This window comes from Sminthopsis crassicaudata, chromosome 2, assembly GCF_048593235.1.
Source record: "Sminthopsis crassicaudata isolate SCR6 chromosome 2, ASM4859323v1, whole genome shotgun sequence".
Taxonomy (NCBI): domain Eukaryota; kingdom Metazoa; phylum Chordata; class Mammalia; order Dasyuromorphia; family Dasyuridae; genus Sminthopsis; species Sminthopsis crassicaudata.
In genome coordinates, this window is record NC_133618.1 from 102,362,388 (window position 1) to 102,376,211 (window position 13,824).

General features: G+C 34.6%; 1 protein-coding gene across 4 annotated transcripts in view; it reads right to left on the reverse strand.

Moving 5' to 3' along the window:
* Positions 1-2,199: 2,199 nt before the first annotated feature.
* The window catches only part of PSME4 (proteasome activator subunit 4), a 103,459-nt gene continuing 91,834 nt past the window's right edge, over positions 2,200-13,824 (reverse strand). For 2 of the 4 annotated variants that reach the window (XM_074286933.1, XM_074286931.1), the window contains 3 exons: positions 13,628-13,761; positions 12,811-12,949; positions 10,561-12,246 (listed from right to left, as the gene is read on the reverse strand). In XM_074286933.1, the coding sequence (XP_074143034.1) occupies positions 12,815-12,949; positions 13,628-13,761 (269 nt within the window). In that variant the 3' untranslated portion in view covers positions 10,561-12,246; positions 12,811-12,814. Of the gene's footprint in view, positions 2,409-10,560; positions 12,247-12,810; positions 12,950-13,627; positions 13,762-13,824 lie in introns of those variants that run through there. The other 2 variants (XR_012485924.1, XM_074286932.1) reach the window with 2 other exon arrangements.

Sequence of the window (13,824 nt, forward strand, 5' to 3'; positions counted from 1 at the left end):
CCACTATAATGTGTTGATCTAACAAATGACTGGGCTAGTGAGTAGGGCCTTAGAGAAGAGTGATATAACTGCAGGAACAATAAGCTAAGTTCCCCTCATCATGGTTCTGGAGGTGAGATGGAGGGAGTGGAAAAAGATACCTCCAGGCAAACATTTAAACTAGTATTAAACATACCACATGTGGCTCACATTTTCAAGAGCCACCAGATTAAAATCTTCCCCACACACTATTATTTTCTTTATATGGCATTTGCAAATATGCACTGCATATTGTGTATATATGTATGTATATACATATATATTTTAAAGGCAGACTGTTATAGTGTCTAGAGTCAATCTCAAAGTCAAAAACATCAAATCCTTCTGAAATAAGCTGCTTGAGGCTATCAAGTCATTACACTTTAGTACTTGAGGCAACTCAGACTATATATAAATTGTAGAGAAGGTACTGACTTGTTTCTGTTAGAAGACATTTTCTTGGCTAGAAGGTCCATATACTAAGGCAATCACAGGTCCAATCTCTATCACTATATTTGACATATACTTACATTTACATGGTTTTTTGTTAGAATGTAAACTTCTGGAGGGCATTTCATATTTGTCTTTGTATCACTAGAGCATCTAGCACAGTACCTAGTACACAGTAGGCATTAAATAAAGAGGATCTCAGAATCGGAAATCTAGAATTATAAGGCACCTCAGGAACCATGTCTGACTGATTAACTAACTGGTTCAATTGCAAAGATAGAAATAGATGAGAATGGTGAAATTACTTTATATTTACTTTGCATATATTTCATATCTACTTAGACCATTTCATTAAAAAAAATAAATCACCATCTCTGGTGTCTGACAGAGAGGTATAAAATAAAAGCTTATTGATAATAACCCTGTGACTCTGGGTAAGTCACTTAATCTCTCAAGATGTTCTGGAGACACCCTAAGACTTCTCTGCTATTTTCTAATTAATAGATTGTGATCTACTCCCATTGAAATGAATTCATATGTTCTTTTTCATAGGTACTGTTGTGTCCCAAGATGGATACATATGGAGTCTGCAGTCTATGAAAACGCCAGTTCTTCAGATGAACTGCTGTCTTTGTAGCATCTTGTGGTGTACTTGTCAAGCTGATTTTTAAAAATCCTAAATGGAAGACTTTTAATTTATCTCTATTAAAGTTCACCAAGTGAAATTCAGTTTAGAATTCTAATCTATCAAGATCTTTTGGGATTCTTGCCATCTAAATATTATTGATCCCTTCCAGCTTTGTGTTTAACACTGATAAAAATATCAAACAGCAAAGAACAACACTCACATTCCTGGAGCATTCTTACTTCCAAATGAACCTCACACTAGAAATGTCTACTCTTTGAAGCCGGCCATCCAATCAATTCCAGATTCATCTAATCATATTATCTAACCTATTATCTCTTGAGTTCTATACACAAGAACAGCATGAGATACTGTGTCAAATCTTTTGTTAAAAATCCTAGTAAACTATATTTCCATCATCCCTCTGAAATACCAGTGTCCAAAAGGGAAAGGAAGTTAGTCAGACATGAGCTGTCCTTGATGAAGCCATGATGGTACTTAGTGATCACTACTTTTTCTACAGTTTCTTTAGTACTATTTTCTAAAATTTTCTAGGAACCCAAGATAAGCTTGCTTATAGTTTGGCCCACAATTTTTAGATTCTCATCTTCCCTTTTAAAAATCAAAACAACAAATAATCTTTTTCAATCTTGAGGATTTTTAAAGGACCTTTCAGAGATTACTGATAAATTGCTTAACAATCATATCTGTCAGTTCTTTCAATACCTGAGAATAGTTCCTCCGAGCCAGATGACAAATTCAACAAGGGCAATTAGATACTTTCTTACTATCCCTCTGATTCTCTTAGGTTATTAACTCTTTATTATCCATTTTTCTACTTTTTTTTTTTTTTTTTTTTGCAGTCCAGATATCATTCTCCTTCATAGACCAGGATGGTAAAAGGCCTTGAGAATTTCTATGTATGATGAGGATTAATTGAAGGGACTGAGAATGCTTATCCTGTAGAAGAGAAAACTCAGGGCAAGTAACGATTGTTTTCAAGTATTTGAAGAGTGAAGTGGCAAAGAGATTAAACTTGGTTCCGTCTTCTGAGGATGAATAGAAACAACAGGTAGAAAAATAAAGAGGCAAATTTAGGCTTATCATCTGGGAAAACTTCCTAACAATTTTGGATATCCATAAGTGAAATAGGCTGCTTTGGAAAGTATTGGGTTCCTCCTCATTGGAGGTCTTCATGCAGAGACTAGATGACCACTTGTTGAGTATTTTGTAGTAGAGAATCCTTTTCAGGTTTAAGTTGGGCTAGATGGCCAACGAGGATTTTTCCAACTCTGAAAGTCTTGATTCAGTGATTCTGCAGAAAAAAACAGAAGCAAAGTAAGAGTTGAACAGCTCTGCCTCCTTTCATCTACCCTGAGCAATAGTCAATGGTCTTAATGCCTTCTTTGATCCTCTTTTCCCCAAATTAACCTTTTAAAAAATCTTTTTGTTGCCCTCCTCTTTCTTCCTAACCTGAGCTGATGGTGAATCCTACCATTCCTGACACTCTGCTTACAGAACTTTGCTGATTTTGTATTCCATATCCATTACCTGCCCCTGTTTCCATCTTCTGTACATGCCTTATAAAAATCTAAGTTGGTTGCTGACACTTCCCTGTGCATCCACATTAGTCTTTTGAGATAGTTTCTTTTCAGCCTCATTGGAACTGTTTCTTTGATAACTACATGTAAAATTATTTATGAACAATTTTATGTTAAATTCTTTTAAAAAATTCTTTAGAAAGGTACAAAACAAAGAACTCTATGAGGTTTCAGGGAGCAAGGTTATTACTTACAAGGGAAATCAGTAAAGATTAAAAAGAAACTTTGAGAGCTGGAAGAGTAGGAGGTGACATTTCAATTCAATTTAACAAGGATATAATAAATACATATTAAATGCCAGAAACATAATATGCTAGGGCTTGGAATATAAAGACCAAACTAACCAACAAATTAAAAAAAAAAAAAAAATCTCTGCTCAGGGAGCTTACATTCTACTGGGGAAACAATATATACACCAATATATACAAAGCAAACATATATATATATATATATATATATATATATATATTTTTTTTTTTTTTTTTTTTTTTTTTTTTTTTCCCCAGGAGAGGGAAAGAGCATTAACAACTTGGCTAAGGAATCAGGAATGCTTTGTTTAGATAATAGTGCTAGAGCCCAATCCTGAGAGGAGCTCAGGATTCCAAGAAGCAAAGATGAGAAAAGCATATTCAAAGTATGGGAGACAACCTATACAAAAGCAAAAAAGGAGGCAAAAGATAATATTCTGTATTGAAGATTATAAGTAGACCAGTTTGGCTGGAGCACTGTGTGATGGAGAACAAAATTAAACCAGTCTGAAAAGACAAGTTGAACATGATGACATTTTAAATACTAAACAGATGAATTTCTATTTTATTCAAGAATCAATTAGGGAGCCAGTGGAGTTTGTCAGCGTTGGGAATAATAAGAGTTAAATCAATGGTTTAGAACACCAAAATGGCAGCTTTCTGGAGGGTAGATCAGAGAGCAAAGATTTGAAGCAGGAAGATCAATTATGAAACCACTGCAATTGTATATGCAAGAGATAAAGACCTGAATTAGAAAAATGGCTATTGAAAAGGGAAGACATTTATTAACTTATCAACTTATTTAACTAAATGATTACTTTGTGATGGCACCATTCTAAGTGCTTGGGATACAAATTAAGAACCAAAAGACAGTCCTTGCCATCAAAGAGCTCTCAATCTAAATGGGAAAGACAACACACAAAAGAAAACTGAAAAGGGAGTGCCAGAAGGTACTACTTGGGGGCACAATGATGATCATCAAATCTAAACCAAGTAGAACAGCTGGTGACAATTAAAGAGATGGTTGGCATTTTGAGCCCTCTATAAAGTGAGGTAATGAGAGTAATTTTTGTGTTCTGCTCTCCAATCAGGAACAGAAGCAACTAAGGGTATTAATGAAATTTAAGCAAGCTGAAGCAATCACTTTGTTGAGTTCCTTGCAGAAAAGGGTGTTTAGGAAATGGGAAGGAGAGAAGGATGATGATGATGATGATAATGTTGATAGTGAAATCAAAATCAAGCAAAGCTACTACTGGCAAAAGAAAACCAGTAGGAGAAATTTCATGGAGGTACAATCAATAAGATTAAGGACAGATAAGAACACAGTAAGAAAATATTTCCAGCAATTTCAAAGGCAATGGAGTATTCAAGGAATAGATGATAATCCAGTTTGCTGAAATGAAGAATTCATGGTGGGAAAATGATTAGATTGGTAGGGATGCACTTTCTTCTTCTTCTTTTTTTTTTTTTTTTTTTTTTTTTGCTGAGGCAATTAAATGGGGTCACACAGCTAAGTGTTAAGTATCTGAAGACAGATTTGAACTCAGATCCTCACGACTTCAGAGCTGATGCTCTATCTACTGCACCACCTAGCTGCCCCAAGAGAGCTTCTAAGAAGACTTCTATATACCATGCTTAGCTTAGGAATTTGAACTTTACTCAGCCAGAAACAGAGGCCACTGAATTTTTTTGAGCAGAAGCAATATGCTTAAGGAAATCTCCTTTGATAGTCATTAAGTATGAATTGAAGTGGATTGAGAATAGGGGTGGGAAGATTTGAGGAGAAATTATCACAATAGTCTAAGTAGTAAAGGCAGATAGGTGGCACAGTAGATACAGTTTGGAGCTTGAGTCAAGACACATCAACCCGAGTTCAAATGTGGCTTGATACTAACTCTGGGCAAATCACTTAATCCTGTTTGTCTCAGTTCCCTCATCTGTAAAATGAGTTGGAGAAGGAAAAAGCAAACCGCTTCAGTATCTCTGCCAAGAAAATTTCAAATGTGTTCATGAAAAGTTGGACATGACTAAAAACAAATGAACACAAAAGTAGGCAGTAGACCTGTTATAAGGGAAAATGGGAGGGAGGACAGATTTGAAATGTAGAAGTGAAAGCAAAAGGCCTTCACAATTGGATGTAAAAGGTATAAGAAAGGCAAATATGTCCTTAGTTTTTAGATATGGACAGATTGAGTGAATAGTAGTATAAGGATAAATATTAAGTTAGACACCATACCTTGAAAATACCTAGTAACAAGAGGTTTCTAGCAATAGGTATGGATAGCAGATTGTCAATCAAGACTTACTGAATGGCTAATAGCTGTAAAGCTCTGCAGTAGATGCCTTAAAGCAAAAAAAAAAAAAAAAAAAAAAAAAAAAAATTTACCTGGTCCCTTCTCTTAAGGCATTTATAAAATAGAGAAATAAGAATACATATACATTAATAAGATGTATGAAAATTTGAAAGCAACTTAAAATTTATATGAAAAGTATCAATTGTGTACACTAGTTGTTATAAAAATTCAGAACAGAAAGTGTTATCAGTTAGATATATCTTGGTCAGGGAAGCTTTCTAAAAGAGGCAAATTTGAGCAGATCTGAAGGAAGGGTTGATGGAAGATTTGAAAGGATACAAACATTTAAAGTGTCTAGTATGTGCCAGACACTGTTAGTTACATCACAAATACTATTTCATCTGATCCTCAACAATCATGGAAAATAAGCATTTAATATCATCAAGGAAACTGAAACCAACATAGAACCAGATCACACAGTTAAGTATCTCAAGCCAGATTTGAATTAGATCTTCTTGACTCCAGGCCAAGAACTCTATCCACTGCACCACCTAATTCCCTAAGTGGCAATCTGTAGAATCTAAAAGTTACTTTTGAGTTTAGTGGAAATTTAGGTATATTCTTTTAAAAATATTCTGCTTTCACTTTAGTGCTGGTATCAATCTTAGTTTTCCAAACATAGAACCTTCCCTTCCTCCTCAAAAACAAAAAGAAACAATGAAAAAGGAATCTTCAAAAAAAAGAAGATCAATTTGGGTAACTCGTTAACTCAGCAGATTGGTTCACATTTTGGATAAAAGCAATTTCTAACTGCTTTTTTTCCTTTTTTTTTTTTTAAAGATAGAAAGGTATGTTAATTGACAAAGATCTCATTAAGTTGTTTAATACACAATGGATGCTTCATTAATTAAGTTTACCTTTGAGTTACTTATCTGAAGTTTCTTTTGTGGAAGGATAGATGGACTTATTTTTTATTAGTGTATGAAGGTATCAGTGAGGAAATGTTTTTACCAATACGTCCATTCTGCAACTTTAATAGTCTTAGTTGCCTAGAACATTGAGAAATGAAGTGACTTGTTCAGTATGTGTCAGAAAAACTGAAGATAGAGATATTTTCCAAGAAAAGATTTCATTTGGGAAATAGAGAACTCAACTAACAGAAGCCAGAAGGAAAAACATATTCTAGTTATGACTGCTAATAACTATAGTCAGCAACTAGAGCTCAGGTCTTTCTTTGGCACTTAACTACTATATTTCCTAATATTTTCCTAATATATGACTTAGAACATTGGAATAGAATTTTACATCTGGTTGGCAATTTAATATCTAGGTTTAGGGGAGGTTCATCAAAAGGGTTGGTATGAAAAAAATGTTAAGTGTTCTGCTGAATCATTTGGGCACAGGCAAAATGGCCTCCATGAGTAAGCCATAAAGTTTCTTTGATGGTTATTAGGATCAATTTCCAGGGACAGATTATGGTTGTTCCCTACTTGCCTCAAGGAAAAATTCAAGTTAAGCAGGTCATCAGAATTTACTGCCTTGCCCCTTGAGGTTAGTTTCATGTAGATTTATAAAAAAGCTAGTAATCTTTGACATAAATTTTGATGAGCAGCTCCATCCTTTGTGACGAGTAGATTTTATGCCTATTTCATTTACAATAATTTATCAGAGTGAGCAAAAAAGGCTAGGATGAAAATAAAATTTTCTAAGTTTTCGAGTTTCAATATTAGAATTTCTCCTTCTTCCTTTGTTTTGTGGAAAGTTTAAGAGAAAGAGAAAAACAATAACATTTCCAGGGGGAAACAATGTGGAGTAGTAGGAAAAGAGCTGTATCTAGCATCAGAGGGATCTAAGTTTGAATTACACCATTAACAGGTGTTATCTTGGGCAATTTACTTAGCCTATTTGGGCTTGTTTCCTCACCTTCAAAATGTTTGGGGTAGACAACATCTAAGGTCCCTTCCAATTTATAAAACATGTTCTTACAAGAGCACTCTCATGTCATTTCAACCTCAAAATAGCTGTGTAAGAGTAAGCATGTATTATCTTCATTTGACAGGAAAGTAAACTAAGGCACTTAGAAGTTGCTCAACTTATAGCTGGTCCCAAGGTTTTAGTTATAGAACTAAGCCTTACTCTGGGTCTCTTTATTCCTAGCTCTGCTCTCCTTGAATTACATTGGTCAGCAACACTGAGAATAGTGCAAACTACAATATACAAAAGACCAAGTGAGCCTCAGCTAGTGTACCCCAATAAATTCTAAGGCTTTAAAGTCTTTACATAGTAATTCCCTACTTTTCTCACATCACAGAGGAATGAAACTCTAAATCAAACCTATTTCACATACATTCTTCAGCTTGAATTCAACTCATCTCTTCATCTCTCTCTCTCTCTCTCTCTTTCTAGTCCAAGTTATCTGCAACAAGGACATTTTTGGTTCAAGACTTTAATTATAAGGCTCATAAGGCTGCATTAAAGGAACTGATATTACTATATAACATAACTATTCCTCAAATTCCTTTAGTTATATAATAAATGTCATGCCATTGCCTTTCCTAACTTTGGAGAGATTAAGAACCTAGATTAAAAAAAAAAAAAGACAAAAATCTGACTTTTATGCATGAAAAACTGACAAAGGCATGATACCTCAATTATACAAGTTAAGATTAGGGAGACTAAATGTTAGTTCTGCTATTCCTTACCTAGCTACTTGTGATCTGGTACAAATCACTTAATCTCTCTGATCCTGTTTCTGCATCTACAATAATGAAGGGATATTGATTGCTAATATTTCCTTTTAAATTGAACCACACCTGTTTTCAATTAACCCATCAGCTTTCACAAACCATTTTTACCTAACTACAGCTTATTTTCCTCTAACACATCTTTATTTCAACTTTGTATTTTGCTATTATGAAACTCAGGTTAGACACACAAAAAACAGGTACATAGGGCCCAAGCCTCAAGGTAATTCAGTCAACCCCTGCAAATTATGAGAATCAAAATATGTGCATATATATGTACACACATATACATAACATACACACACAATGAGGTAATGAGGATAAAGAGGAAGGTACTCAAAGTTAAGGGGATCATCAAAGACTTCATGTAAAGAAGGTGGTATTTTTTCAGTTGAACATTGAAGGTTAGGGATTCTAAAGGATTCTGAAGAGCCAATACGTTCCAGGTATGAGGAATAAAGGGCATGTATGAGGAAAATCAAGGTCAATTTGGCTAGATAATACAAATGGGAGTGGGAGTAATATATAATAAGGCTAGAAAATTAAATAGTTAGTTATTAGGTTGTAAAGAGCATTCCTTAAATGTGAAACAGACAAATATTTAATCCTAGAAACTATTAGGAGTCTTAAGGAGTTACCTGAGTAGGCCAGAACCATATTTCAGGAAAATTACTTTGACAACTGTGAGGAAAATGAATCAAAATGGATAAAGACCAGACAGGGACATCAATTAGGAGACTATTATAATATTCAAGTGAAAGGTCATAAAGATGTAAACTGGGGTGGTGGCTGTGTGAGAGATATAGCAGATAGAAATGATAAGATTGAATAAGTGGGTTGAAGGCTGTGAGAAATTTCTCACATGGCTCAGAAACTACGTAGACAAGCAGAATGGTAGTGTTCTCAGCAGAAATAGGAAAGTTTAAAAGAGGAGTAGGGTGGGAAGGAGGGGTAAGAAAATACTCGTAGGCATGTGAAGTTTGGGATGTCCATAGGACATCTGGTTCAAATTATTTATTAAGATGCTGGTGATGTAAGACTAGAGTCTGGGAGAGATTTAAAACTAGATATATAAGATCACTAAGTGTAAAAATGAAGAGGACACAGGACCAAACCTTAGATTACTTTCACTATTAGTGAGTATGCAACAGATGCTAATATAGTGAAGGAAACTGAGGAGTGGCCAGATAGTGGAAGGGGAAACCAAGAGAAATGGTAATATGAAAACTAAGAGAGGAAAGAATTGTCAACAGTATTAAGTGCTACCAAGACCATATATGCAAACTGCAACTCTACACCCTCCTCTTCAAAAAGAACGTCAGCATGAACAAAGGTTTACAAATAAAATATAAAGCCCCCCAAAAGATGTAGAAGCTAAGTATCTGCCAAGAAGATGAAATAACTTTAAATATTAAATATCATTTATGTGATTCCTAAAAATGCATTACTTCCAAATGGAGGTTATAAAATCATCTTATTGATTTTCAACTCAATTGTAACTTTTAAAACATTTTTCTATGATAACAACCTTCCACAGAAAGTATTTAGGTTTCTGGACTACAAATTTTTTTAAGCTGATAGTGTAGATGAATATTGCACTACTAGCAAAGGTAACTTGTAATACACAAAATAAGTTACACTATCTGAAAATTTAAGAGCATTTTCCCCACCAAAATATTAGAAATGGTAATGACATAATACATCTATGATGTAGCTAAATACTTATGAAAAGTTAGTAGAAAAGCAATATTGTGGAGAAACTACTACTGGAACTAAATAAAATTGAATCAGAAAAGTTTGTTTAAAAAGACTGATAATTAAGAGATTTATCAGGCAGATGAATTTTTTTTTATGAAGCTCTTAAAGGCCTTTTATTCCTATAATATCAATAAACATTACTATACTTATCCACTATAATTTCAGACCCTTTTTTTTTTAAAACTTGTAAACTCAAAGGCATTCTTTAAAGTAGAAGTTGGAATTTGTGAAGAAGGGACTCATAGATGATGCAGGTATACATTTTGGAAAAAGATTATCTGAGGTGCAAAAAGTTGAAAACGAGAAAAATCAGAGACACACAGGATGTGTTCAATGTTCTCAAATGGAATAGAAAGAGAAACTGGATGAGTCAAACAGTTTTGCTGGTTGATCATTAAGTTAACATAGGAACATGACAAACAGGATATTATTAAGAGCAAGCATCACCTGAGTGGAGGTAGCCACATTCATTTAAAAGGTGATGTCACAATCCACAGATTACCTGATTTAATCTTCCAAGTAATTAGTGATGATCTTTCCTAAGTAGTAAGTCCTCTACTGACACACTGAGTACTATTTGGTTAGATTACTGTGTTCCATTGTTTTCTCTCAGTGAATGAATTCATACAACCATAACAATGCCACTATTAGTTTTTAAAATTTAGTGCAAATATACTTTAAAGTATAGCCTTGCACTTAAGACACCCAGTTTAAATAGCTGTCTGATAACAGTTCTGAGATTTAAAAAAAAGAACACAGTAGAGAAAAGTACCAAATACCACTAAAAACTTTTCTTCCCAGAATTAAGACAAAAACCAAGTGTTAAAAACAATCCATTTATTGGGTTTTGAACTAGGTACACAATTGAAATAATAGTTTTGGCACTACTCTATACAGTGATTATGTCTGTGTGCTGACACTTAAGAAATACTGCACTAGGAACACTGCTGTGCTTAAAGTCTGTATTAAGTCACTAACTCAGTAGGTAGGTATCCAAAAACATTTTTAGTGTTCCTGTAAGGAAGACTGTACAGGTTGTGTGAACGATGAAACACACCAACTTGTGAATTATTTCAACTTAAGAGGTACCTTGCATCTACAAACTTGCCACAGAACATGGGATGTTAGAATTTAGAAATGCACACAAAAAGTTACATGAGACATACTAATGAGTTAAATGAAATTCAAATCAATCCCACCCCTTTATTCCTCCCTCCCCGCACAACCACCTCTGCTTTTGTAACATGAAAAAGATAATTAAGGAGAATAATTTAAACACACAAATAATGGCATTTGATTGGCTGCAAAAGCCATAATTACTATAGTATAAACATCTAAATGTGAATTTTACAAATTAATTTCACAAGGGTGTTTGTTGTGTAAAAGGTTGTAATCTGTACAATGTCTTGCCAATGCAATACCTCTACAGTTTATACAGTCTTTTACATATATGCAACATATATTAAATAGATCAATTAAATAGCCAATAGTTATCAGCTTCTCAACGATGTTGCAGGCAAAAAATATACAGAACTTCCACAAACTCAGCAGTCTTCCATTTATGCAAAGTACAACAGGGAGGGCCAAACATATTTGTAAAGAATACAGGGTAAAAAAGTCAGTTTTTTTGTTTTTTGTTTATTTTTTAATACACACAACTTTATACACACACTCCAATCAATTAAAATGTTGCTCATCACTCCTCCCCACCCCACAACCCCATCCCACCCCCCCCCTTCATCTACTGGCTCTATTCAGCACCAAAAACTCTTAACCTATAGGAAGCAGATGGACATGGGCTTCAATTCAGTATCTTGGTCAAGCATTCCACCAGGTCATAGATGAGATTATAGATACTTCCTCTGTTTTCCCTCTTTTCTAACTATGGCTACTCTGATCCAGGCTGAAGAGGTTACAAGGTTTTCCATAGCCCACAGCTTTAAAGTCAAAGATTTAGAAAAAGTTCAAAAGAAGTTGAGATGAGTGAAATGACAGGACCTGTCAGCAAATGGATGTTTTTGATCCCAAGGAGCAATAGTATTTTAAAGGGTTCCCAGATTCTGGTCCTGGATGCCGTGGTCTTAATTAATATTGGACAACTGTTTATTTTCTGAAGGTTTGTAGCTCTTTGAGATGTTGCACAGAGAAAGTTATCTACTGAAAAAAACAGGGAATGCATCCCAACAAATGAAGTTATCAAATGAAAGCTGGGAACCTATGGAACATAGACCAAATGAAACCGAACATGAAAACCACCAAAAGCAATTAGGCTTGACAGGCAGTTTCAGAAACCTGCCAAGAACTCCCACAGCTGGTACCTGAGGAACTGGAATTTTTGATGAAAAGAGCCTGAAGTTAGGGCTACTCATCTGTATTGGGGAAGGAGGAGGGAGAGTTTCAATTAGGCATCAGGATTTCCAAGTCTAAAAGTTTTTATACATGAAATTTCTTTGAGTTTCCTCTATCACTGCAGAAAGGTTTCTGAGGCTTCCCTCATTAATGAAGAACCTGTAACAAATAGTTAAAAATCTAGATTAAACATTTTTATACTTTTGTTGGACTAGAGATGAAAAGGTTGCCTATCACACTAAAATTGTCAACAAGGGCTGTGCCAGTAGTTTAGAAGCCCTATAACAAGACAAATAAGACAACATTTGGCCAATATTCCCATCTACAACAAAGGCTGTAAAGGCGACAGGCACCTGATTTTTTTTTATATATGTTTGTCTGATTAATATCCAAGATGAAAGAAAAATTCCTGAGAATTTCATTTATATTAACCACAAGAAAGGGTGAAAGAGAGATAAGGGCTTGTAAGAATGGTGTGCATTTTCCTCAGTGGGCTGTTTGCAAATGGAATGGATTTGGGTATATATTTCACCATACATTTAAATATAATGCTATTCACACTGTAAACACATCTAATGTTACAAAAATAAATTATGTTTTAAACTGCCAATCCTTCAAAGTGATTACAATCCAAGAATATAAGCAAGAACGCACAGAGAAATTTGTTATCTTAATTAAAACAAACAAGATCACTACCTTTTGATATTCCAGAACTTTACTTACTTTTCTATGCATAATAGCATGGTGACACCAGGAGATCAGTAAGCACAAGCAACTGATCATCAGTGAACTGCTGTTTGTGCTCCTGCCAGTTGTCATGGTGTGTTCTTCGGAAATTGGATAAAGTCTTCTTTACAGTCATCTAAAGAACAGGTAATCCAAAGATCTTAAGTCTTTCTGAACATATTTCCATTTATTAAAGAAGAATTAAGTGGGAGGTGGGGAGAGGGGAATCTATCTTCCAAGACAGTAACTGTCAAACTCTTGGTCATCTCTGGCCAAATCAAAGTTCTTACCCCATCAAAGTTCTTACCCTGTACTTCTTTTTCCTTTTGCTAACAAAAAAGACCTTAAGCAACTCAGAATTACTGGGAGGAATAGTACTGTTTAAAATAAAAACCAATTAGAAATTACATCAACAGTAACAATTCTCAATATACTTCTATCTGGAATGGGGATAAGTGTGTAATCCTATTACTTAAGATAACAAAGAGAATAGTTCAAGGTCCATACCATAATGCAACAACAACCACACTCTTATTCTTTAAATAAATATGGTGTATTACCCCACACTAACTATTCTGCATTCGGGGGGGGGGGGGGGGAAGCTAATACTTAAGAATAAAAACTAACATGATATCAGACACTTTGGGGCTCCCTGTAAGTGGCTGTTTGCTAAAATAAAGGCAGAAAAGGGTTATCAGAAGTAAAAAGTAACAATTTATAGTTTTTTAAAAAAAGCTACCATAATAAAATTTGTATGTTTTTTTTGGGGGTAAAAAGATTGATATAGAATGTGCAATAAAACAAAAAATTTTACCTCAATAGGCTGGGGATCATTCAGGTGTGCACTGAGATTCATCAGGAGCTGTGGCATCCAGGTAGGGACATCATAGGGACTAGATAAAATACATGCACCAATTCCTAGCACTCCAGCATGGCGATTGACCAATTCTAAAAAGGAAATAATTTCTTTTAAACTATTTTGATTTTTTTTTTTAAGACAGAAATGTTATC